We start from the raw sequence: 24612 nt of genomic DNA on the forward strand, positions 1-24612 counted from the left end.
TTCCCAGGTGCTGGTAAAGAATATAACCAAGTCAATTGTCCTTTCTGCAAGGTTGACATCCCCACTTCCTTGTCCCCACTTCCTTGTCCCCTGTAGGTCCAATTGCCTTTATCACTGTCCACCTTAAGTTTATGCCAGGCAAAACACATTGACTTTCATTTTTACCCAAAGGAATTAAAAACAGCATGACAGTAACGCAGCCACATCAATGTTTATAGCAGCTCAGTTCACAATAGCTAGATTGTGGAACCAACTTAGATGCCCTTCAACAGATGAATGGATAAATAAACTGTGGAATATATACACAATGGAATGTTATTCAGCCATAAAGAATAACATTATGGCGTTTGCAGATAAATGGATGGAATTGGAGAATATCATGCTAAGTGAAATAAGTCAAGCCCAGAAAACCAAAGGCCAAATGTTTTCTCTGATAAGTGGATGATGATACATAATGGGGGTGGGTAAGAGGGGGGTGGGGGGAGGTATGAAAGATGGTGGAATGAGACAGACATCATTACCCTATACACACGCGTGATTACACGAATGGTGTGAATCTACATCATGCACAACCATAGAAACGAAAAGTTGTACCCCATTTGTGTACAATAAATCAAACTGCAGTCTGTAAAAATAAAAAAAAAATTTTTAATTAAAAAAAACAAAACTAGTTCAAGTAATCTTCACTTTGTTGAACCACCTTGCCTAGCCTCCTCTCTTCTCCATCTCCCTCCTCCCCTTCCTCCCTCTCTCCCCCCACCCACTGTCCTCCTCCTCCCTCTACCGTCCCCCCCTCCCTATTTCTCCCCTCTTGAGTCCCTGCTGCAGGCAACGTCAGGCTCTGGAGTTTATTCAAGGCCATTCGCAGTCACCCACCCAGGATTCCCCTTCTAGAGCCTCCACCCTCTCCTAATCTCAAAGTCCAGCAGGTCAGTGAGCAGCTGGCACCATTCTCCCACTGACCTGCTTCTACAGGCGTTTGCTTCCTGCCGGGGAGAAATGACTTTAGCCTGGAGACGTTTGCCAAGAGCCTTGTGCCTGGAGACCTCCTCTCCCAGGACCTCCAAGTTGTGTCCCTCCCTAAACCGTGAGTGGAAAACAGGGGGACACGGGCCAGCAGAGGGTCAGTAAGAGGGGAAGGCCTAAATTCCAGAGACTATTGTCTGGAAATTGGAACTGTTAGAGCTGAATGGGGTCTTAGAGTCAGAGCACTTAACAGATTGTTTCCTCATCATGTCTGACCCAGTGTCCCCTTTCCATAGAAAATATTTTGTAATGCCCCCTTTGTTCTGAAATGAAATCCATGGGCAATAAAACCTACTATACACAATGTCAAAATGACAATGGCATGCCATTTCAGCTGTATTATAAAGAAGTAATCAAGGGAAAGCGATTCAAACTAAAGCATTAAATTTAATATATAGATGCCCAGAGATGACCATTTTAAAAGACGTAGAGTATCCTGAAAATTTTTTCCCTTGCCCCTAGGAGGTGCCCCCACCCCATACCTACCCAATTACTGACAATAAGACTCAGAGAAGTGCAGTAAATTTTCTCAGAGTCACCCAGGCAAGCCAGGACCAGAACCCAGGCCTTTCCCTTCTGCTCAGACTCCTCTCTGCCATAGGAACTGTAAATGTGGGACAACCTGGAGCAGCCAGACATTGGTGGAATTACATCCTATGTGCTGGTGGTTTTCACATGGATCTTGATTCCCTCGAACCCTGCCACGTCCTAACCAATTGCTTCCTGCAAACACAAGCTTAAGACACTGTCCGCATGTTTCTGTGCCAGAGTAAGATCTTGTGCCCCACAGGCCCCAAACAGGCATAGGAAACCATTTTCCGTTCCCCATCATGGTCAGTTTTTGTCTTCATTTTCCCCTAATCTTTCCTGTTTCTTTTTCTTTGCTACCTGTCCTTTTATGCACCCCCACCCCACAACTTAAATTTTGTGAACAGCTACTTGATGCTTTCAACACATTATTTCCTTTCGTCTTCAATCTGACTACTGAGTACCATAATCCCATTCCACAGATGAGGAGACAGGAGAATAAAGAATAAGGAAGAAATGTAGTCAAAGGCAAAGGCATGTAAGTAATGATTTGAGCTTAAAAACCAGGTCTGTCTGATTCCAAACTCAGAGAGATTCCACCATGTCCAGTTTTACCCACCCTCTTCCTCTCCAGTTAGAATTTCTCTTTTCTCTCAGTCATGGTGTTTTGCCAGGACATCATTTAACTCCATTTTCTCAGAAGGAGTTAGGATTATACCCAGAGTTTTATGTTCAGTAAGGAGGAAATAATGCTAAAAGTACCAGTAATTCACAAAACGAGAGATAATGCTCTCTCTGGCCATTTCCCCTTTCCTACCCCAGCCTCTGAGCTGGGTTAATGGTAGCAGTTAGTGACTTAGAAATGGCAGGTGAGACTTGGTGTCTAGAGAGCTATTTTTTTTTTCTTAGTTTTTTTAAACTGTAATTTTATTTTTTTAATTGATTCAATATTCATACATTATCACACATATAATTCAACACATATGGACGTTCTGTAGTGATTGAATCAAAATAATGAGTATTTCTAGCTCCTTACCATTTCTTTGTGCTCGGAGCCTATGAACTCCTCTCTCCTAGCTCTTCATGGAATGTAGGCTGTGGTGCACTATGCTCATCCCACTGTGCTGTAGGACACCAGAGTTCATTCCTCCTGTCTTGTTTTGATACCCTTTCCCCAGTCTCCCTCCCTTCTCCTTCCTACCTTCCCAGTCTCCAGTAATCCCTATTCTACTCTCTTCTTTGATATCAGTATTTTTAGCTTCCAGTTTGGGAAAATAATGTGCAGTATTTGTCTGTGTCTAGCTTATTTTATTATTCCACTTAACCTAAAGTCCTCCAGTTCCAATCAAATGACAGGATTTCATTCTTTTCGTGACTGAATGATATTCATTGTATATACACCACTTTCTTTTAATCTATTCATCTGCCAATGGTCATCTCAGTTGATTCTATATCTTGTCTATTGTGAATAGTACCTCAATAAACATGGGTAGGCAAGTGTCTCTTTAATATACTGATAACTTTTCCTTTGAGTATGCACACGGAAGTATGACAAGTGGATCTTACAGTAGTTTTATTTTAGTTCTCTTTTTAGTTTTTTGAGAAACCTCCATGCTGTTCTCCATGATGGCTGTACAACTTTACATTTCCACCAACAGTGGATAAGAGTGCCCTCTTCTTCACATCCTCTCCAGCATTTATTATCTTTTGCTGTTTTAATAATAGCCAGTCTAACTGGTGAGGTGATACCTCATGGTGGTTTTGATTTGCATCTCTCCAATGAGTAGTGGTATTATGCATTTTTCCATATACTAATTGGTGATTGATCTGATCAACTCATTGGGAACTCCTAAATGCAGTTCTACCAAGCAAACTATGAAGAAGTAATCTTGCAAACTTGTGCCACATAGACATGAATGCCACATTTTTCACCTGGTCTTTCAAAAAACTTTGGGGTCATTGTGTCTACTTGCTTGCCTACTACACCTATATATATTCCTGTTTGTGTTTGTTCATCCAAATGCACAGTCATGGAACACTTACGCATTTGGGCTTGAATAGAACACTAGCACTTGCACATAAATGCACACTTCATGAACACCTACCATGTGCAAAATATACATTCAAACTACTTGAACATCTATTATGCACTTTGTTGCAGACATGGCCACAATGAACAAGAAAATATCCACTTCCTTGTGCTTTCCAGAAGTGAGACAGGCATAAAGAGATAAACAAGTATATATGTTTTTTTTAATCCAGTAGAAAGACACACACTATGAATAAAAACAAATCAAGTTAGGAGAATAGAAAAACAGAATGAGGAGTTGAGGCAGATAAGAAGAACTTCATGTGTTAAGTGTTGTCAGATATGCAGAAAATAATAATCCATAATTCTATAATAGGCACATATTTACTATATGATATTGATATATGCAAAATATTCAGCCTTAACTATCTTGATAGCCACAACCACTTTGTGCTAAAGATGTTTACAAAGTTATAAAAGCAATTTGCCTTCAGTATAAGGAATGGAAAAAGATTCTTAGTGGTGCTGTCTTATAATTAGCTAAGGTTGCAAAATTTATAGTTTCTAGGTAGGTGGGTAACATGCTCTGATGTGCTATTTTCTTAACATATGTTTTCTCTCTCACAAAGGATGGATGCATTAGGCGAGTGCATGCTTGGTAAATATTAACCATTTCCATCTGAGAAATTCACCAAGGCTCCTGAAAGACTTTTCTAAGAAAAAAAAATTAAAATTAGCCCCAAAGGGAGGTCTCCTTCTTGCACCCTTGACTGATCTCAGAAAAGTGGGAAAAGGAAGACCCACCAGTCCAGAATCAGGTAGATTTCTTGCTTGTGAACAACTACAACTTCAGCAAAAGGACATGTGTCAGGAATACAAGAAGGAACATAAAAAGGGAAAAGGGACTGAAATCATCCACAAGAAGGTGAGGGAATGGACAGGACTGGGCATGCCAGGCAGGAGTAGCCATAAACTTCTGGAAGAAATAGACTGGTAATGGTTTCACTGGAAGGGAGGTTGTTACCTGGTGTTTTGCTCTGGGTACATAAAACGGGGCAGAGAAATAAGGGTGTTAAAGATTTTGTCAGGGACTGGATGATACAGTGCAGCAACAGTGAGTATCCCCTGCAACCGTGAAATGGTTTATGGAGGGGAAAGGATCAGTCTGAGAGCTGGATACTCCAGTGCAGGGAAAGCATGTGAGAAAAAAAATTCTCCTCTAACCAGTCCCTGCACCTCACAGCTCTGGACCCCAGCAGTTTCAACAAGACTCTGTGGAAGGTGGATAGCTGCAGGGACATGTTTGGGTAGCCCTAGGATGGCGGCTGGCATTGGGCCAAGAGGTGTCATATAATTAGTGTTAACATGGCGTGATCTACTTTTGCCTGATTAGTTAATGTCTCTTCTGCAGCGCTAGTGGTCAACAGATGTTCCTCATTCTTTCTTGATTGGTACCAAGGGGCGTGCTTCAATTGTGCTAATCCTAAGCTGATTGGCTGCCTTAGGGTATATAATACATTCTCTTCACCTGGGAGGAGATGGCAGAACGCAGGTTGCAGATCGCAGAATGAAGGTTGCAGTTCGCAGAATGTGGGACTAAGCAGACAACTCTAGGTTGCAGATCGCAGAACGAGGGACTAAGAAGACACCTCCAGATTGTAGGTCACAGGACACACCACTAAGAAGCACCTCTGATAGCACACACCTCTAGCACGCACCTTTAGGACGCAGGATGCAGGACACACCTCTAAGAAGCAGCAGACGTCTAAGAAATAGCCTCTTTGATAAGCGTATCCTCTCTGAAAGGGTAGTATCTCCAAAATTAAGCAAAGTCTTTCTTCCTCTCAGAGCCTCTCTTCCTCTATAAACTAGCAAACAAGCAAACAAGCAAGGAAGTAGCCTAGATAAAGATAATAGAAGTAACTCACTTTCCAGTCCACCTCTGATAAATTACCACGAGATTATTGCTGCGGGCAGCAACAGGTAGCTCAAATTCTCAATAGTGTGAGGGTCCCCCAAACAGGCAAGACCTCACATTTAATGTCACTGCCTCAGCTCCAGGGTGGGTAGATGATAAAAATATGCCTTTCCTAATTCATTGGCTATCCTATGTATCAACTACAATACCAAATGAGACAAAGGTTTTTTTGTTACCTAAGATGCTGACAGAAATAAGACATAATTAGCATTTTAATAAAGCACATTGTGTGCCTTGTATCTTTTTCAAACATTGAAAAAATGTTTTTATGAGGGTGAGGAAGCCCTTGGTAAATACTCTCTCTCAGTTGAAAACTGGTTGTAGATGTTAGAAGAATCTTTACCTTTACAAAGGGAATTTCCCTGAAAATTTCCAAAGGCCCACAAAGAAAAACATATTTCTCTCACTTATCTTGTCCAGCAGTTTTCCCTTTTTGATGTGATTTTGGGAAAAAGAAAGCAATTTATCTGCTGTGAATTCTCTGTGAGAATTAAGCATCTGAGAAATTAAACCCAGTTGCCCTTTTTTATACAAGAGTGTATTATTCCCTGAATTAAATTCTGTTTTAATGTCTTGAGCTATACATGCGAACTGAAGTAGAAATTGTTGAATTGGATGAAAATCAGCAGTTGTCATTTGTGTTTATTCTAAAGAGGTAATATCAGATCAGTTAAAACAATAAAAAGAAACATAAAAATACCTATTTAGAAATAGACCTGGAATTCAACTTCATTAACCCAAATCTCAATTATCCCTTCCCCCACCCAATCCCATTACACACATGTACCCATGTGCACATACGCACATGCACAATTTCCAAGAATATGAGAAAAGCTTTATTAACCCTCAGCTCTTATCCTTGAAACCTAGGCTATTTTGAATAAAGACCGCATGTACTTATCTATGTATTTAGATTTTAAAAATTTTCTGGCATATAATAAAAACTAAAGCATTTTAGTTTCTTTTTAGCCATCAGTTATCATTATCATTACTACAATTTTTTTATTATTATTGTAAACAAATGGGATACATGTCGTTTCTCTATTTGTACATGGAGTCAAGGCATACCATTTCATTAATTTCATTACTACAATTTTTGAGTTTTTGTTTACTAAGTGTATGGTATGACAGGAAAGAGATTTTTCAGATATTTGATAGATTTATTTGACTTATTGACTAATTTTTTCCCTGATTGTTTATTTTCTGCTCTATTGCTTCATCCTTCTTTCCTTTTTTTCTTCCTTTCTTTCTTTCTTCAATTCTTTCAGGCAAAATTGTATGTATTTTATTTATAGCCTTCATGCCACCATCATATGCTTACCTCCTTGGTGCATAAAAGAATACATGAACGTTTCAATTCATGCTTTCTTTATCAAGTCTTTCTCTCCAACCCCTCTCCCTCCACCAGCCTACACACATAACCTTGGATTCAAGAGGGCATACAGCTTCTTCAATGGGCAACTCTAATTTTACAGATAGGAAAATGAGGTGGAGTAAAAGGATTTTGAATTCTCAGAAACACTCAAAAAAATTTTTTTTTTCCATCTCAGAAGAGTAACTAATGCAGAGAGGCACAATGAAAAGCTTTACAAAAGGTGAAATTCTCAGAAATCTTAAGCTATTTTTTTGTCACTTCTATGCACAGATAAAAGCCACTTGCTTTCAAAGTAAGAGCAAATTAATGACATTAGTGATTATTTAGAACAGAAAAAGTGAGTGGGATATTTTTGAAAGAAAATACGTTCAGAGGTGCTACTTTCCAGCTTCATTGAAAAACACAGCTGTTCATTGTGTTTCTCCGGACTGTGACTTCAGAGTCGGCCACACAAAACTTAACCGGCGAGTGGTCCAGGCACCCAGACCTTTACGCTGCTTAAGAGCCATCACTTCCTCAGCAATTCCCACCTGCAAAATTATCTTGCTATTGACCTTGGATCTTCACGATTAGGAGCATTCTTCTCCAAGAGCACTTATAAAGTCTCCAGACACCTCTTCCTGCTCTGATCATCTCTGATTCCATTATCCCATCCCACTGCTACAGAGAGGTCAGAGTCTGTGCTGGCAGAGAAGTGCAAAGGTGGCCTATCAGTGGAAGGTGGCTGACCAGTGATGAGGAACAGCAGTAGGCTGGGAGACAGAAGCTTGGTGACCTTAAGCAAATTAATTTACCACCTTAGGCGCATCTAGAAAAAATCTAAGGCTTCTCCATACTTAATGCTTCCTCTAGCTCAGCTTCTCTCCCTTTGTCACAGTCACTTTGTCACAGTGATTTGTCAGCCTTTTACTTGGGAAGTTTTGTCTTCCAGATCCGCCTGTAGGTATTTGTTAACACTGCATTGCTTAACACCTATTCCCCTATAAGAAGAGTCAACAGCCATTAATTCCACACTTACTGAGAGCCACCCAGGTACCAAGCACCAGCCTGTGCCCTGAGACTCAGTCAGTAAGCTTTTCAGTGTCTGGAAATCTCCTCAGTTGACAAAGTGGATGGACCCTGGCAACACACAGCATTAGCTAAAGTTTTGCCAACTGAAGAGAGAATCATAGTCCACATGGGTGGGAGCCACGAGGGGGAGTTTGACTTGAGCTTCCCAAGACTGTGGGAGTTGCTGTGGGAGAAACCATGACTTCCCCCAGGATCCTTGCTGCCTTTCTGAACTAGACTCAAGAGGAAATATCTACTCCTGACCCAGAAAATTTGTTATTGTGATACCTTAGTTTTAAAATCCGAACTAAAGCCTGATTCAAATGATTTTTTTTTTTTTTTAACTAGGAAACAAAATTGCCTAAGGACCTTGATTCAGATAACTATAGGTGATTGTCACAAACAGACCTAGGTCATATTTAGTTGAGATCCTAACTCACTTCACTTTCAGCAGATGCTTCCCGGATATCTGGAACCAAGCTTGGTCTTCATTCAAAACCCAAAATGCCACCATGTGACTTCCTGCCTGAAAAATACCAGGTAATACTCAGTGCTTCAGGAAAACCCAAAGTGGTAGTTCCTCCTGGAGAGGTCTCAGTTGTTTCTTCAAGAAGAAACCAGAGGGCTACACTTGTAGCTCAATGGTAGCACTCTTGCCTAGCACGTGTGAGGCACTGGATTCAATCCTCAGCACCACATAAAAACTAAATCAATAAATAAAGATGTGTCCATCTACAACTAAAAGAAAAAATAATTTTAAAGAAGGATCCACAAATGGCCCTGCCTGCCACTCAGCCCACCCCAGGTAGTCTATCCTTTTATTCACTGGGATCATCCAAACCCTCTTCCACCATTTATTATCAGAATATGAACTGATGCGCATGCATGAACTAGAGTCAGAGGGTACAAGAAAGAAATCATATGTGACAATATACGTATTGCAGGGACACACATATCACAAGCATGATGATATTTATTTGCTTTAAAAACTGTTGTTTCTTTTCTAACTCATATGGCAATAAATAATCTGACCTTCTTTACAGCTATTTTCTTCTTGTCAGGCTAAAAATGAGTGGGTTCCCCCCTTTCTCTCTCTCTCTCTCTCTCTCTCTCTCTCTCTCTCTCTCTCTCCTCGCGCACCGCGCGCGGGCACACACACACACACACACACACACACACACACACACACCCCTTATAAATCCAAAATTATGGAATCAATAGTCAAGATGGATCTACAAAGAAGAGAAACAAGGGAGAAAAGTTTTATAATTAAAAACGCCAACACTAACAGGACTCCACTTTTTTTTATTATTCAGAAACAAACTAAAGCTACAGAAATGACATTCATTTACTTCCAAAGCACCCCCTGCTTTTTCATGGTTAAAATAAACTCAAAACTAAGGTTTTCCATTGAGAAGTAGAAATTCTAGCCCCTTTCTTTCAGTTTGCTCTACAAAGGGGTCAAAAGACCATGAATAATCATTTCCACTACATAAGAGGAAAGAAGGACTCTGGTTTCTTGTAAGAAGGGGAATGGAAGGGGCTGGGGAGATAGCTCAGTTGGTAGAGTGCTTGCCTTGTAAGCACAAAGCCCTGGGTTCGATCCCCAGCACCCCCCCCCCAAAAAAAAAAAAAAGAAGGGGAATGGGTAAATAAGGCCCCATGTGAGCCCTGTAAGGCAGATGTGCTGGGAGAGATGAGACCCTGGCATATTGACCTATTATTGCCCGTGAAAGAACTGTGTGTGGAGAAAAGAAAAAGAGAGATCTTAGTCTCACCTGTCTACAGTCTCTCGCCTACGACCACGTCCTGGAGATCCACAAGAAGCATCTTTCTCCTGTGGCAACTGCGTATTTCCAGAAGCCCTTGCTGCTGCACCAGGGGCATATGGAGTGGCTATTTGATTCTGAAGGAAACCGATACCTGGATTTCTTTTCTGGGATTGTCACTGTCAGTGTTGGTCACTGCCACCCGTAAGTATCCTTAAAATCTTGGGGTTTTAATTACAGGATGTATGGAAAATAATCATGTTAGTGACTTAGAGCTCTTGATTTGCTTACCCTGGTTACAAAAATATATCTATTATGTAGACTGTGGCTGACATACTCCCACATACTTTCCTAGGTAAGAAAAAATTCTTGAAGCTGCACTTTTCTTGACAATGCAAGTTTTTATCACTCTTACTACACGTGCAGTGTGGCACATACCATGTGATTAGTACATTTCTCTGTGTTTCTCATTAGTCATAGCTTTTCAGAGAGAGGACTGCATTGAGGAAAGGGCAGAATGAGAGAGAAAGGCAGGTGGCTCTCGGAGAAACATGGAGAGAGGTGGGATGAGGGATGATGAGGATCGAGAGATGAAAAATAACTTCAAGCCTGAGAATCTGTGTGGACTCTGAGAGACAAAGAAAGAAAGGGTAATAAGAGACAGATGCAATCCTTGCTGGATATATGGAGCAATCAGTCTTTTTTTTTTTTTTTTAATTTCAATCTGTCTAAACATAAGGTTATCTAATAATTTTTTATTGTAAACAAATGGGGTACAACTTGTTTCTCTGTACATGAAGTACAATCAGACTTGACCTTGTCTGAAGACAAGCTCAGTCATCAACTCACCCACCCACACACCCTCAGAAGGTTCCTCTGTGGTCCTTTTGGTTCCCAAGCAGCCATCTTATTTCAACGTCTATTACTTCTTGCCCTTAACAATCTGGCCAATAAGACTAATATGGAGTGGAAAAGAAAAAAAGCAGCAGGTCTAAAATAAATCGAATGTTTTTGAGGTTCTTCCATCAAATCAGGAGTCCAAGGGTCTTCCCCTCCAGCAGCTATCAGGAGGTGAGGAGCGAGTGGCGCCACCAGACCCAGCCCTCATCTTCTCCGTCGCCTTCGTTTTCCTCTTTTGTCTTCAGGAGGCATCCAGCCCACATGACATCCCAAGGAGCATCCAAGAAATTTTTCAGATGTAATTTAAAACAGTACAAACATGCATGAAAGAAGTAGAGGAAAATGGAGTCTAGAACAATTTTAAACCCTATTTCCAAATCCTCCCAATGTAGATTGTCTTTTATGGTCCTAACACTCACTGACTTTTACCACCTCTGTACTTCTCCTGATCTCCATCTGACCCCTAACTCTGGCTCTTTACTTAGTTCTCCACCATTCCTTAGTTCTCTACCATTGTGAGACCAATTTTCCTACTCCTGCTTATTAATTTACCACATTTTCAATTACCTTACAGAATTTCTACCTCTTCACCTTTGGTCCCTCTCAGAGTTACAACATGTCTATGAGACAAGAGCAGGCATCAAGACGTCCTCATATTTTCCATGATCATTTAGGATATCTCCAATCCCCTGATATTCCACTAGCAGCTCAAATTCAATATTTCCAAGACTAATTAACCATCTCCACACAGCTACTTCTATTCACATTTTTATTTGTTCAAGGAGCACATGTGAGCAGCAGCGGTATTTCTCAACTGTTGCTGGGGTTTGCCAGGTATTAAAAGCAAGGATGTTGAAGTCATGTTTGACCCTTCCTGCCTTTCATTCTCTACAGCCAGCCAGACACCATGGACCAGTTTTCCTTCCACTAAAATGCCTCTCCTACTGGCATGGCCCTTTCCACTGATTCCCACAGTAATCCACCTCCATTCTATACTTCATGTATCTCTTTAACTTATTTTTCTAAGCAGTGCTGCTGCCAAGTGTTGTTTCTTTTGAAGAGTTTATTGATGATTCAAAGTTTTCTAAAGTGAGATTTCTGGGATACCAATCACAGGAGTGGTTCTGTTGAAAAGGATCCATGAGAAAATGAGTTTCGAAACACTACAAACTCTATCTCCCCTTTGGAGACAACCATTGTACATTAGCCCATTAAAGGTATTAACATGTCCCATAGAAAAGAAATCTGTTTAGTCTGTTATGTCTCAAAATTGTTGGGCCACTAAACTGGTGTGTGTGTGTGCGTGTGTAACAGATATTAACAAACAGAATTGATATGAAACAAACTTTAGCAATTATTGTCCTTTAGGTTAAACTGAAACAACTTGACCCGCCTTTCAAAGGCCCTCCTAGTCGAGCCTCATGAATCTATTGACCCTTTGTTTCTACTGTCCATCAATTTGAACCTTCTGACTCTGTAAGGTTAGCCTGGTCCTTCAGAGAATGTATTTTCATCATCAAAAACGTTCATCCACACTGACCACTGCTCAGACACTGGTACTAGAATCTCCTTTGAAGGACAGAGTGTTGATCTTGCACATCGTGCTTGATAGATCCACATACTTCTTTATAAAAAACAAAATGGGAAGACACCCAGGCTTGCAACTTGCTATTCAAAGGAAGGTTAATGAGAAAACACAAGAAATCCTGAGCCTGAACTCCCTCCTAAACTAGAATTTTTTTTCGCTAAAATCCCTAAGAGACAATCATGGAATCTCCCCTTGAACTCTTGTCTCAGGGAGAAATTCATTACCTATTGAGGCGACACATCCCATTGTCGGACAGCTCTAGTGGTTAGAGTTTCTTCTTGTGTGTGGATGAAACCTGACTCTGGAAATCCCCAAAACAGTCATCATATGTCCGGGTTCGACGGCCAGTGTGTGCTGGAAGGGCATGCCTGCCTGCAGCATGGGTAACTCTGCTCTCCTGTGTGTCCAGGAAGGTAAATGCTGCAGCACAAAAGCAGCTGGGCCGCCTGTGGCACACGAGTTCTGCCTTCTTTCACCCTTCAATCCACAAATACGCACAGCAGCTTTCGGCACTTCTTCCTGAGCCTCTTAAGGTATGGTGCTCCCAGCTTAAAGGGATAAGAGTCTCAGAATCTACCCAAGGATGCTGGAATATGGGCAGGGAATTTGCTCTGTGCATTAGATATCTGTCACATAGATATCTGTCACATTAGATATGAGCTGATAGCCTTACCTGAAAGCAATCAGATAGAAGAGAGATCCGTAGTTCCATAGTTCCATAGAACTGTTCCATATGAATTCCCTATTAATTCCCAGTGAAACAAACCAACGTTTACTTACATCTCCTCAGAGTCTCAAACTGTCTTTGGATGCTCTACTTACCACACCGTTGAAAAAATCATTTCCCAGGATCCCCAGTCCTCCTGACATTCTCATCTCAGTTCTTAAGAGCTTTTCACCTCTTTGCTCCATAGTCCTTCAGCAAAGTTATTTCCATCCTTCTTTTGCAAGGAATAGAGTCATTTCACATAAATGCCTTTGGTCTATATTTTGCTAAATGTGATAGCTTTCTACATCTGAAATGACTGAATTTTTAAGCTGGTTGAGATGAAAAAAAAAATGCTTACCAAGATTTGCATTTAGGTATTAAATGGACCCAATCCCCTTCGGTTCTCCCCCTTCTTTTGTCCAGGCTGAGCTGCATTTTTTTGTTTGTTCACTTGTTTTTTCAACATGCACACATGCAGCACAGCTGACCTGGGACAATCCCTGGAGTTGCAGGTCAGGAATCCTGCCCCATTCCAAGCCTTCAGAAGCAGGTGAGTGTGTTAGGTTCAGAAGCCAAGAGACCCCATCCTTAGATACATCCAGCCACTAACCATTGTGTCCCTTCAGCAAGTCTCCCCATCCTAGTTTGCAGATCAAAGTCAACAAAAGTTCAGAATGTTCCACAGCTGAGACAACCACTCAACCATTTTTGTATTTCCAGCATGTAACAGCTGCTCAGTGACATTAATAGTAGGGCTGCTAGTTAACCCAAACTGGTCTGAAGGGAACTCTTCTTGATAATCAGAAGCTAGGATACGTGGTCGTTAGCAATTTTGAATGAATCTAACAATAGGGAGCTAAATTAAAGCATGAGGTCATGTGTCTTCCTTTCCCCTCCAGGTCATTTTCTTGGTGAACAGCGGCTCAGAGGCCAATGACTTGGCTATGCTGATGGCCAGGGCACACTCAAACAACACAGATATCATTTCCTTCAGGTAACCAAACCTCAACTTTAGAAACATTCAATATTGAACTTTAGAAACATTCCTTAGCCCAATACTAAATCTGTCTCTAAATTTTCACAGGGAAAAAGGAGTGGAGTTTCCCCAGGGGTGACTTTCCAATGTCAAATTTGAAGGACAGAATCAGTAGAGTGAACTTATGACTGTATTAGCATTAAAATAATAGAAAACTAAGATTTTTGTTCACAATTTCCTGCCTTAGAACATTTCAACAGACTCTTACGAGGTTGACATAAGAGATGGGAGTACTTAAAGTAAAAGTTGATGAAATAAAGAAATAGTCCCACTTTAACCAGTCTGTCCATAATTTCTGTCCAAATTCAAAGAAGACTTTATATGTCCTTACCACAGTACCTACAATACTATGAATACCATGTAAAACTCACATGTAGTTTTCATAAGTAAAATGAAATGTTTGTTATCAAAGAAATATGGCTTTAAAGAACTGTGACTGATGTTTTACCAAAATAACAGTCAAGATATGTATGTCTGAATAAATATGATCTATTTGAGAAGTCATGGTGCTACCAGGGTTTAACACATGCTGTGTCTCTGCTTTCAAGATACATGACCATTCTCGCCAGTAGTCTTAAAACTTTATTTAAGGGTGATTTTTGACTTCAGAAATTGTCAAAATATATTAGAATGATTTATACTAAATATGACCATTTCAGGCTCAAAAGAAACAAAACCTGTGTGTTTTATATGCCAACTAGGGTTGGTTATGTCACTGAGAGGATTCTCCAAAGATAGAGAGACATAATTTCATCACAGGAACAAATGTTTTTCTTCCCAAGAAGACTAGCACTAGTTGAACCTTTAATGTCTGGCATGTTGCTAAAAACCACATCTCATTCTTTTAGTATAATAGAGTGGGGAAGGTCCTAGAGCCAGAGTTCTCGGCCACATGGCCTCCAAAATTCCTTTCACTATTTCAAATCCATGGCACCAGTCAAAAAAAATACATAAATACATTCACCTCACATGGGCTTAAAAGAATAGGAGTCATCAGATTTGAATGCCCCTGTTGTCATAGTCCATCTCTGTTGCTCTCATAGATTTTTTTTTTCTTTTTTCCTACTTAGGCTAGTGACCAAAGAGAAGAGAACTTGATCCTATTCTTCCCTTGTATTTTACAGAGGAGCCTACCATGGATGCAGTCCTTACACTCTAGGCTTGACAAATGTACTAGCTTTCAAGATGGAACTCCCCAGTGGGATGGGTTGCCAATCGGTGAGTACTGAAATGTTTATCTTGTTTCTGTAAGGACTAATGTGGATAATTGATCAGATTTTTTTTCCTGATCTTAGTATTATAAACTAATAAAAAGTCAGTCATTAATCAGAAGCTCAATTTGCCTTAACTGAATTGAAGACCATTTGGGGAAAATGCTTCTTGGAAAGGGCTTCAGAGTCTGAGTATAATTTCTTTAACTTTTCTTCCTCTGATTTTATTTCTTTTTATGTTTGCAGACTGCATTTTGATTCATTGTACACAAATGGGGTACAACTTCTTATTTCTATGGTTGTACACGATGCAGATTCACACTATTTGTACAATCATACGTGTACATAGGATAATAATGGCTGTCTTATTCCAGCCACATGATAGAGTTTTTAAAATTTATTTTGCTTGTAAGTACAATCAAGTAAACTCAAGGCCCTGAAAACCTTGAATAAACAAAATTTCTGTAGTTGTCACTGTTCTAACCCTCTGTTCTCACCTGCTGTACTTGTCTTTTCAGCATCAGAATCAGATACCTAATTATGCTTATTCTTTTGGATGCCCTTATCCACAAAACCCTTGAGAAAGATATTTCTAGATTAACATTGTAATCAGTTTTCTTTGGAGAGTGCCCACAGAAGTGATTTCTAAGAAAAAAAATCTCTTCAAACCAGAATATTAGATTTTCATTCTAAGTGAGGAAGAAATGAAGAAGGAATCTCAATATCAAATTAAGAAGCCCTCTTGCCTTGATGGCTACCATATGCTCCTACAAAATTAGCTGTCTTATGTTCATGTCTTGCCAAAATTCTTCTTTTGTCATTTACAGACAATGTGCCCAAATGTTTTCCATGGCCCTTGGGGAGGAAGCCACTGTCGAGATTCTCCAGTACAAACAATTAGGAAATGCAGCTGTGTACCAGGTCCAACTGGGCAGGGGGAAGGGTTGGAATGGAGGGACAGAAGGGGCAAGAAGCCTGGGGAAGGACAAAACTGTCCCTGAGTGAACAACCAAATTTGGAGAAATGGGAATGGGAAAGGAAAAAGCCAAAGGAAACAAAACTAAAAATAATAAGTGACACCTCATTGAATCCATGCGTCTCGTGCCAACCACTATCTTACTATCAGTTTGCCTATCTGGTCATGCAGGAAAAATATCTCATGCTATCAGAGATAGACTTTAAAACAGATTACCACCTAGCACTTATAAAGGAGCTCTATTAACTCTATTAGCAATAGCTCTGGTATCAATTTTAAAAGAAAACAAGGTGGTAGGATTATTTACCAACTCTTAATGGAATAAGGAGGAGGGAAAAGAATACTTTTGGGTAATCTCAAGACTCCAGTCAAGTTCTCCAGGGACTCAGAGTGCCAGCCAAAGCAAGAGCATCTGTCCAAACATGAGGTAATTCCTGAAGGCTGTGACACCTCTTGGAAAAGTTTTAAAGGCATCCTCACAAGGAAAACATTTATTTCTTAATCATGTTTATATTTGCCTTTTTTTTTTTTTTTTTTTTTTTTTTTTTTGCGGTGCTGGGGATTGAACCCAGGGCCTTCTGCTTGCAAGGCAAGCACTCTATCGACTGAGCTATTCCCCCAGGCCCTATGTTTGCATTCTTTATTTATGGTTAACATGATGGAGAGGACATATGGAAGCATCTTCTGCTCTTAGCTGGTCAGCAAGCCTTACCTCAGATTTGCCACCATGGTACATTTCCAATAGCTGCTTCTAAGTAGGTCTGGAGGAAAGAACTCATTACTCCAGCCAAATGATCTTCGATGGAATGGTATGAGTCACAGGGTTAAGAGGAAGAATGCAAGATGGAAGTCTTTGAGGAAGAAGTTTCCCAATCACCTTAGAATTCCAATGGGATGATGGCAAAATGAAAGAAGAAGGCTGAAAGAATGAGCATTGGAACAAGACAAGATGTTGTGATCACCAAGTTCAAAACCACAAGGAAGTTTAAAGCTACAACCCAAACTTTCCAATTTAAAGATAAGGATACAAAGATCCACAGGTAGGAAGAGAGAAAGTTAGGATTTTAAAGGATAGGCAAGGTCGGCTCTTCTGAACTCAAAGCCAGTGCTCCCAATCCATACTCATTCACACTGATGGGCCAACAAGGTGAACCTCGGCTGAAAAACAATTCCTGTTCTGGCCATAATTAAGGAGATGCATTGAAGAGATACGTTGAGGAAGTGCATACAGTTAAGAGACATAGAGTCCACTCCCAACACTGCCATGGTCCACCAAGGAGCAAAATCTTCATCTTTTGCTTCAGTTTTCTTATTCCCAAAACAGAGATAGCAATATCTTCTCCCCCAGATCTCATCACAGTACTTCATGAGATCGAGGCATACAGTTTTCTGTAAAGGAAGCTGATGAATAGCAACTTAATTTAAATTTTACTTGCTTTAACAAGTAAAGCATTGTATGTATATAGCATCTGTATGACTCGAAGAACTGAAATCAGTTTGATGCAATGTACAGACCTGGGTCTGTTTGCACAATCACCAGCAGAGTCCAGTAGACAGAAGCACTCAAGAGTCTGCCACTTCCCTCCCTCCCTACTCTATGTTCTTCTCTCTCCTTCTCTGCATCCTCCCTCTTTGAGAATTTTTCCTCTGCCTTAGACCAACTTGAAAATGCCAGGACACCATAGTCATCTTTTTGGTGGCATTTGGAGACTAAAATAATAGTGATAGGTGTACATTTCTGCTTCTCTGAGCTGTTGTGTTTGATGTATCTGAAATCTGCTGTTCTCTTAACTAGTCTTCAAGGGACAAGGCTGATAACACTTCTTTAAACAGGATTGGAATACAGAAAGGGTCTCTAGCCTCTTCTAGGGCCTTTAGAACCCAAGAAGTGTTTGATTTTTGTTGCCAAACTGGTGTATTCATAGATGCATCCCAACATGTAAGTGCTCTGAATACACATGGTTCCAGTTCTCAGTTCCTCTTTGCTCACTGGATGCGTACAGGAACCAGCTATGGTACAGAGTTAAACCAGCTATGCTTAAGTCATCAAATCCCAGCTTAAGCAGGGATCCATTTTGTGAGCCTAATGCAGATGCTATGTGGTATATTTCATTCTCTTACCCTATCTCACAAGTATTCTTTTTTCTCCAGAGGTTTATTCAAAGTCCCAACTTTTAGATGTAACCCAGGTTGAAATTCACCTCTCATCACACCCTGCCCTCCTCAACATCCTGAACCTGATATTAATCATTTTATTCTCCTTCTAGAAGGAAACTTTTCCTTAAAAATCGTTGCTCTTTCTTGGCTTCTGACTCTGCTCAACTCCTTCTGTCCCACCACTAAAATACACTCTCCCACAGCCACTCTGTTGTATCCAGCAGAGCACCCACATCTCCCTGATGTTGTCATGGAGACACCAACGCACCAAGGCTCTCTCCAGAGGTGGCCTGACCTAGAGCTACAGCAATGAACCAATGAAGCAAGTGTGAAATAAAGAGCTGAAGACAGTATATGACCCCTTTCATCACTGACTGTGTGGCAGACCATGAAATGTTCAGCACAGGTTCAAGCAAAATTTTCCCCTGTATGGGTTTCCCCAAATTTAAGCTTTTGGGGTTGACTTTGCTCCATGCTTTGATTTCTCTAATTACAAAAGGGCTTGTTAAATCTCCAAATAATGTATTTTGAACATATGTCTAAAGAATGATATAAATGTTCTCACCTACCTGTATAATATGCTCCATGAAACATTCTTAAGCTACAGTATTCTTAAAATTCACAACTTGCTGTACTATACCTGTCAAAACAATCAAAAGGGGAAAAATGTGGTTAAAAGGTCATTTTCAAAAGCATAAAGTACACCACTAGTACTTTTTAGTTATACATGATGGTAGAATTCATTTTGATCTTTGAAATTTTATAGGTATCTTAAATTTTTAAAAAAATACGGATTTTTAACAAAAAAGAAAAAAACTAACCAAAAATTCTCAAAAACCCAAAAAGGTCATCAGGGTACTACAGCCAGCTTTTGCCTAGGAAACACTTGTCAAATCTGGTGATCTCACACTTCAGGTTTATAGCTCTATGAGTGCAGGCAGAGATGACAAAGTCCAGAGCCCAGACACAGGAGGGAATTGGATAGGGAAGGCTCTCCAGCCACAGAGCTGGAATTTCCAAGAGGTCACACCTTCAACTAGAAATACATGCACAAATGACTCATCACACGCAAAAAAATCTTCAAGGATTCTCACTTTCATGTTTAATGGAAATGAAGAGAACCTGGTAGGAACATCACTGGAAACTGAACTACTGACTATCATGATTGATGATGATGATGATGATGATGATGATGATGATGATGATGATGATGGTAATGATAATGACACACAACATATATACAGGTTTTGTGTCTGTCACTACCTGAGGCTGATAATTGAGAGGAATCTTAGGCTAGGCCTACCCTGTGTGCCCAAGAATGCAAATGTAAATATGCTCTGGAGAAACCTACCTCATTCTAGGCCTCAAAGAATTCGAATTCTCACAAATGAAATCTGGAGGAAAGTAAAATACCTAGAGTCAAAAACAACTAATGTACAAGGTGACAAAACTCCACCATCAAGAAAAAGACCCATGAGGATTTAAACAGAACTCTCAGACAGACAATAAGATGAATATGTTTAATGTATTTAAAGAAAATCAGATATAATATAAGTAGGGAATGGGTAGTTATATGGAATGAAAATACAAGTTTTGAAAACTAATATATCTTCTAGTAATAAAAAAGAAACAATTAGCATTTAAAACTCAGTGGGTGGGTTTATCCACGGATGAATCCAGCCAAAAAGAGAATTAATGGATTCAGGACATCAAGGCTACTTGAACAAGGACACTTTATTCCCTAGAAGAAAGACTTTTAAGTGAAATTGCTCAATATCTCACACCAGTCACAATTTCTACAATTTATTTCCCTCAACTCATTAAAAATGTACTGAGCAACTACAGGATACCAGACTCATTTATATTTGGCCACAGATTCTAAAAATGAACTAGGTATGTTTCCTGCCTTCAGTTAGAGAGAAAAAGATGTGTAGACAATAAGCACAGGATCCAGTGTCAATGGCTACAGCAGATGCCTGTTATCTGGGTCTAGCACATTCCTCCATAGCCTGAGTACTAACTGTCTTACAGACATATTTACTAACTCTAAGGACAGAAATGTATTGTACTTTAAAACTGCACATCATATTAAAGTGCAATAAAAAATAAATGAGTTATTTTCAAATAAATTAAATAGTTCCAATTACACTGGAATTAGATGCACCCATTTAAGGGAATTGACACCCTTAGGTAAAATAGTTAGCTATACCAGACTCATTGAAAAATGAGGCATTTTTCCCCCAGATGGGAATTGTTTAAGTGGTTTGTTTGTTTTGTGTCTTTATGACTGTCCTAATCAGTACAATTGGTTTCCACAGAAATAAGTGTCCTTGTATCCTAGTTGACCATTTTATGAGGATTGCTCACCCTGTTTCTGCTTCTTTCCTGTGTCTCCCCAATTTTCTGGATGCCTTCCTCACATCTTAAAATGCTGTGGTTTGTGTGTTTCTTTGTTGCAGACTGCTGCCAAGCTAAAGAGCAGTATATTGAACAGTTCAAAGACACACTGAACACTTCTGTGGCCAAGTCAATTGCTGGATTTTTTGCAGAGCCAATTCAGGTTGGTATAAGAACCATACACATTAGTTGATCAGTATCCCATTTATCAGACAATTTTAACCCATACATCCTCAACAGTTCCAAATTAATTAAATGCCCATTGCTGTGTTTCCCTGCAAATTCAATTCATTGTCTTGGTCCCCTTAAAAAAAAAAAAAGAAAGAAAGAAAGAAAAGAAAAACCAGAATGTTCTGATTTTCAGTTGACCTTTAAAGACCCATTTCCTCCATTCCCACACTCAACAGATATATAAAACTACTGAATTGCTAAATTTCTCAGGAATAAGGAAACCCTAGTGATTTTTATTTGCTTAACACCCACACTGTCAGGGGGAGTCTTTCTTAAGTCTCACCAAATTCCCTTATTCTACTTTCTTCTACTCTCACAAAATAAAGTTTGTTTCCTTTTCCCAAAAAAGCATGACATAATAGTAATGGTTTCTTTTCTCACCCATGGTGGAAACAGTTCTACAAGCTATCTATAACACTGCTAGCATTACTATCCTGTTAATAGTCCTAATGATCTGTCTTCCTTTTTCTAAAACTGTAAAAGGTCTTGTGCTGATGTTACAGGTCTTCTTGGTTTGGTCTTTTGCAGGGTGTGAATGGCGTTGTCCAGTACCCAAAGGGGTTTCTCAAGGAAGCCTTTGAGCTGGTGCGAGAAAGGGGAGGTGTGTGCATTAGCGATGAAGTGAGTGGCAATACAAGGGTGTAACTTGGTGCAGTGGGAACAAGACAGGCAGAGAGAAAACTCTTCAAATCCTCCTTGGAATTCCAGGAGGAAAGTAGAAAGTCCATTAACTTGGGAGAGTGACCATAAATGAAGGAAGCTTCTTCCAGTTGGCTGACTGGTTTGTTAGTAGATTAGTTAGTTGGTGTAACAAGTACAATAGAACATCAACATCCAAGTTGATGTCCATCAAATAAGTAACTAACAAGGCGTAGATTATGCTACCATTCCTCCATGGGGATGTGCTTTTTTTAATTCCCTTTTGGGGATTGAGGCAGGAACACTGACAAATCATTTAGGAAACTGAATCTCACAAATAAGTTTCCATCTTTATTTTTATCAACATAATGTTAACCAGTCTGGCAGCATATACTTTTCTGACTGAACTTGCCTGGAAATGATAGTTTTATAAATTGTAATCCAGCCTCTAAATTTTAAGAGTACCCCATTGCTGATATTCAGAAAATAGTGCTTGAAAATTTGTGAAATAGTGGAGTTCAGACAGCACAGTTGCATTAAGCACACAGAACACCCAATGGAACTAGTTTGAAGAGAACTCTTGAGCTACGTGAGTTCTAGCCCATGTTCTTAAAAGAATCAGTTTACTTAATTATACCTCATATTACAGTGTATTAAAGTAAACAAACTTTTGTTGTCTGAGAATAGCTAGGAGATAAAAGGCCAGAGAACGGCCACCAGGCACAGATGTCCTCCCAGATCACTGCTAAGGTGATCCACCATGATTGCACTAATACCTACTTAGACCCACCAAGGACAGGTAGAGAACTTGTGTTTCATACCCGTTTTAGTTCTATCCTCTGTGCTTGAACAGTTTTCTCTGAGTAAAAATCCAGCTGATGTCACACTGTCTCCTTGGTAGAAATTTTGTAAATGCCAGTTCTTTATGTGCACCAGGTTCTGGTAGGCCCCCTGGTGCCCTGCTGCCTGGTGCACTAGCATGGCTCGGGTCAGACGCCTCCTGCAGTGCTCATCCTCCTTCACCAGCCTAGCAGTAAGCTAGGCAGGACCTAGCTGAACAAAGTCTCCTACTATTCACAAAAGGAGACACCTATAGTCAATCATTTTGAAATTAGCTACATCAGGGAAGTAGACGAACTTAGCCTTTGAATCAGCACATAGTGAAGCTCCCATAAGGGGACCAACCAGAGAGAAGGTAGAAGGAATTCAAAGAATATATAAATTTCAGAATTGTCTAAGGGATGTGGTTTCATGTCTTTCAAGAATATAATTGGAAGCTGCCTTCACACAGGGTAACCTTAAGGCCTGTGGTAATGGCTGTCCTAATGAATTTGAAATTGACTGCTTTTAAGCAGAGTATGCATCCAGAGTTCCATCTTCTCACTGTTGCAGACCCAGCTGCTCCACTTCCTAAGGTATATTCATCCAGGAAGGCACTTGAGGTTATTCACCTTGGAGTGATCCATCTTGGTCTTAATATTGATTCTCCCTAAGTGACTAATCATGGTTTATTGCTCTACACAATTTTGTTCATTGTTCAAGTCATTTGATGGTTCACCATTTATACCATCTATTTATGGCTCCTTGATGCAGTGAAAAAAGAAGACAAGCAGAAAGACAAAATGTACAGGCTTCACTGCAGTATCTCATTTGGGCCAATTAATCAGCTTTCCCAAAGGCCCACAACTAGGAAACAAGAGACCCAGGATTCAACCCAGATCTTTCTGACTCCCATGTGTAAGCCCTTCTCCTACACTGGTTAGTATCATCTAAGAATAACCCCAGGAATCTGCCTTTGTTGCAGCAACCTGGAGAGAGTAGGGAGGACAAGAAGGAGATCTGAGGAAAAAAAAAAAAAAAAACTTGCTCCTTTTAATGCATTTTAGAATGGGCTTCAGGTGCCTACACCCCATCCCCACTTTGCAATGTGTACATGTGTGGAGACAGAGATACTGAGCTGGAAAGAGATCAAGGTACCTTCACCAGAAAGGCTCTGGCAGAAATTTGCATGGAGATGTTTGTGAGGCTTTATTCAATTAAGCATTTCTGCCACTCCTTCATTCATCCTGCAAATATTAAGTGTCCTTTCTGTATCAAGCACTCTTCTAGACATTGTGCATAGGGGAGGACTAAGGCAAAGTCCCTGCCATCAGACGTGTGCATTGGCGATGAGAGTCCACAGTGAGGGGTTCTGATGGCTTGTGCCTGGAATGCCTTGAATGGGAGCTCAGGAAACGCTTACTCGACCAGGTAATAAGGAAGCCAGGTTTCGAAAGACAAGAAGTTAGACAAGAAGTTAGTGAAATGGAGAAGCAGGAAAGGGCTCTCCCGAGAGAGGTGACAACGACACACAAAATCCTAAGGTCAACTTTCAGTTCAAACCACTGCAATGTCTAGATCACGGGAGTTCAACTGGATGAGCTGGGCAGAGAAGGAGGGAGGAGTGTGGGGAGGAGGAAAGGAAAAAGAATAGAGACTCAGATTTTTAAAAAATCTCTTGACAGCTTTCCAATGGTCATGCATCTGTTTTCGTCAGGTGCAGACAGGATTCGGAAGACTGGGCTCTCACTTCTGGGGTTTCCAAACCCACAATGTGATGCCTGACATTGTCACCATGGCTAAAGGGATTGGGAATGGTTTTCCCATGGCAGCAGTTGTGACTACTCCAGGTAGGACCCCAAAAAGTTTGTTCTTGCTCCTGGGCCTCCTGCATTGGCAATGGTATTGAGCATGAAGGTGGGAACTGGCGTGGGTTAGGAGCAGTAACAGGAACTACATGTTGCATTTCCCAGCAAATGAAAGAGAAACAGTCTGTCTGCCAGACTGTGGGGCAGATGGAAAGAAGTCAACCTTTCCTACTCTTGCTGTAGGAAGACTAATTCTCCTGTCCCTGAAATTCAACACAGGGTTCCACTGACACAGGATAGGGAAATGTGCTGCAAATCCAACTCTGGAATTTCCAAAAGAATCTTACACGATTACCTGTGATTCAAGGCTGGAGTGACAGATTTCT

The 24612-nt window shown here is 40.3% G+C and overlaps 2 protein-coding genes across 3 annotated transcripts in view; one reads left to right on the plus strand and one right to left on the minus strand.

Annotated features, from left to right (window-relative positions):
* The first annotated feature begins 918 nt into the window (after positions 1 to 918).
* AGXT2 (alanine--glyoxylate aminotransferase 2) overlaps positions 919 to 24612 on the plus strand; it is a 36232-nt gene continuing 12538 nt past the window's right edge. Inside the window, exons 1-10 of one of the 2 annotated variants that reach the window (XM_079145755.1) lie at positions 919 to 1087; positions 8438 to 8526; positions 9775 to 9959; positions 12653 to 12776; positions 13852 to 13946; positions 15113 to 15206; positions 16027 to 16120; positions 20792 to 20892; positions 21489 to 21581; positions 24136 to 24268. In XM_079145755.1, the coding sequence (XP_079001881.1) occupies positions 1000 to 1087; positions 8438 to 8526; positions 9775 to 9959; positions 12653 to 12776; positions 13852 to 13946; positions 15113 to 15206; positions 16027 to 16120; positions 20792 to 20892; positions 21489 to 21581; positions 24136 to 24268 (1096 nt within the window). In that variant the 5' untranslated portion in view covers positions 919 to 999. The remainder of the gene's footprint in view (positions 1088 to 8437; positions 8527 to 9774; positions 9960 to 12652; positions 12777 to 13851; positions 13947 to 15112; positions 15207 to 16026; positions 16121 to 20791; positions 20893 to 21488; positions 21582 to 24135; positions 24269 to 24612) is intronic. The other variant, XM_079145756.1, reaches the window with a different exon arrangement.
* LOC306664719 (centriole, cilia and spindle-associated protein-like) overlaps positions 956 to 24612 on the minus strand; it is a 65901-nt gene continuing 42244 nt past the window's right edge. The window contains exon 3 of the mRNA XM_079145772.1: positions 956 to 966. The gene's annotated coding sequence lies outside the window, so the exon portion shown is untranslated. The remainder of the gene's footprint in view (positions 967 to 24612) is intronic.

This window comes from Sciurus vulgaris, assembly GCF_902686455.1.
Source record: "Sciurus vulgaris genome assembly, chromosome: 6".
Lineage (NCBI taxonomy): Eukaryota > Metazoa > Chordata > Mammalia > Rodentia > Sciuridae > Sciurus > Sciurus vulgaris.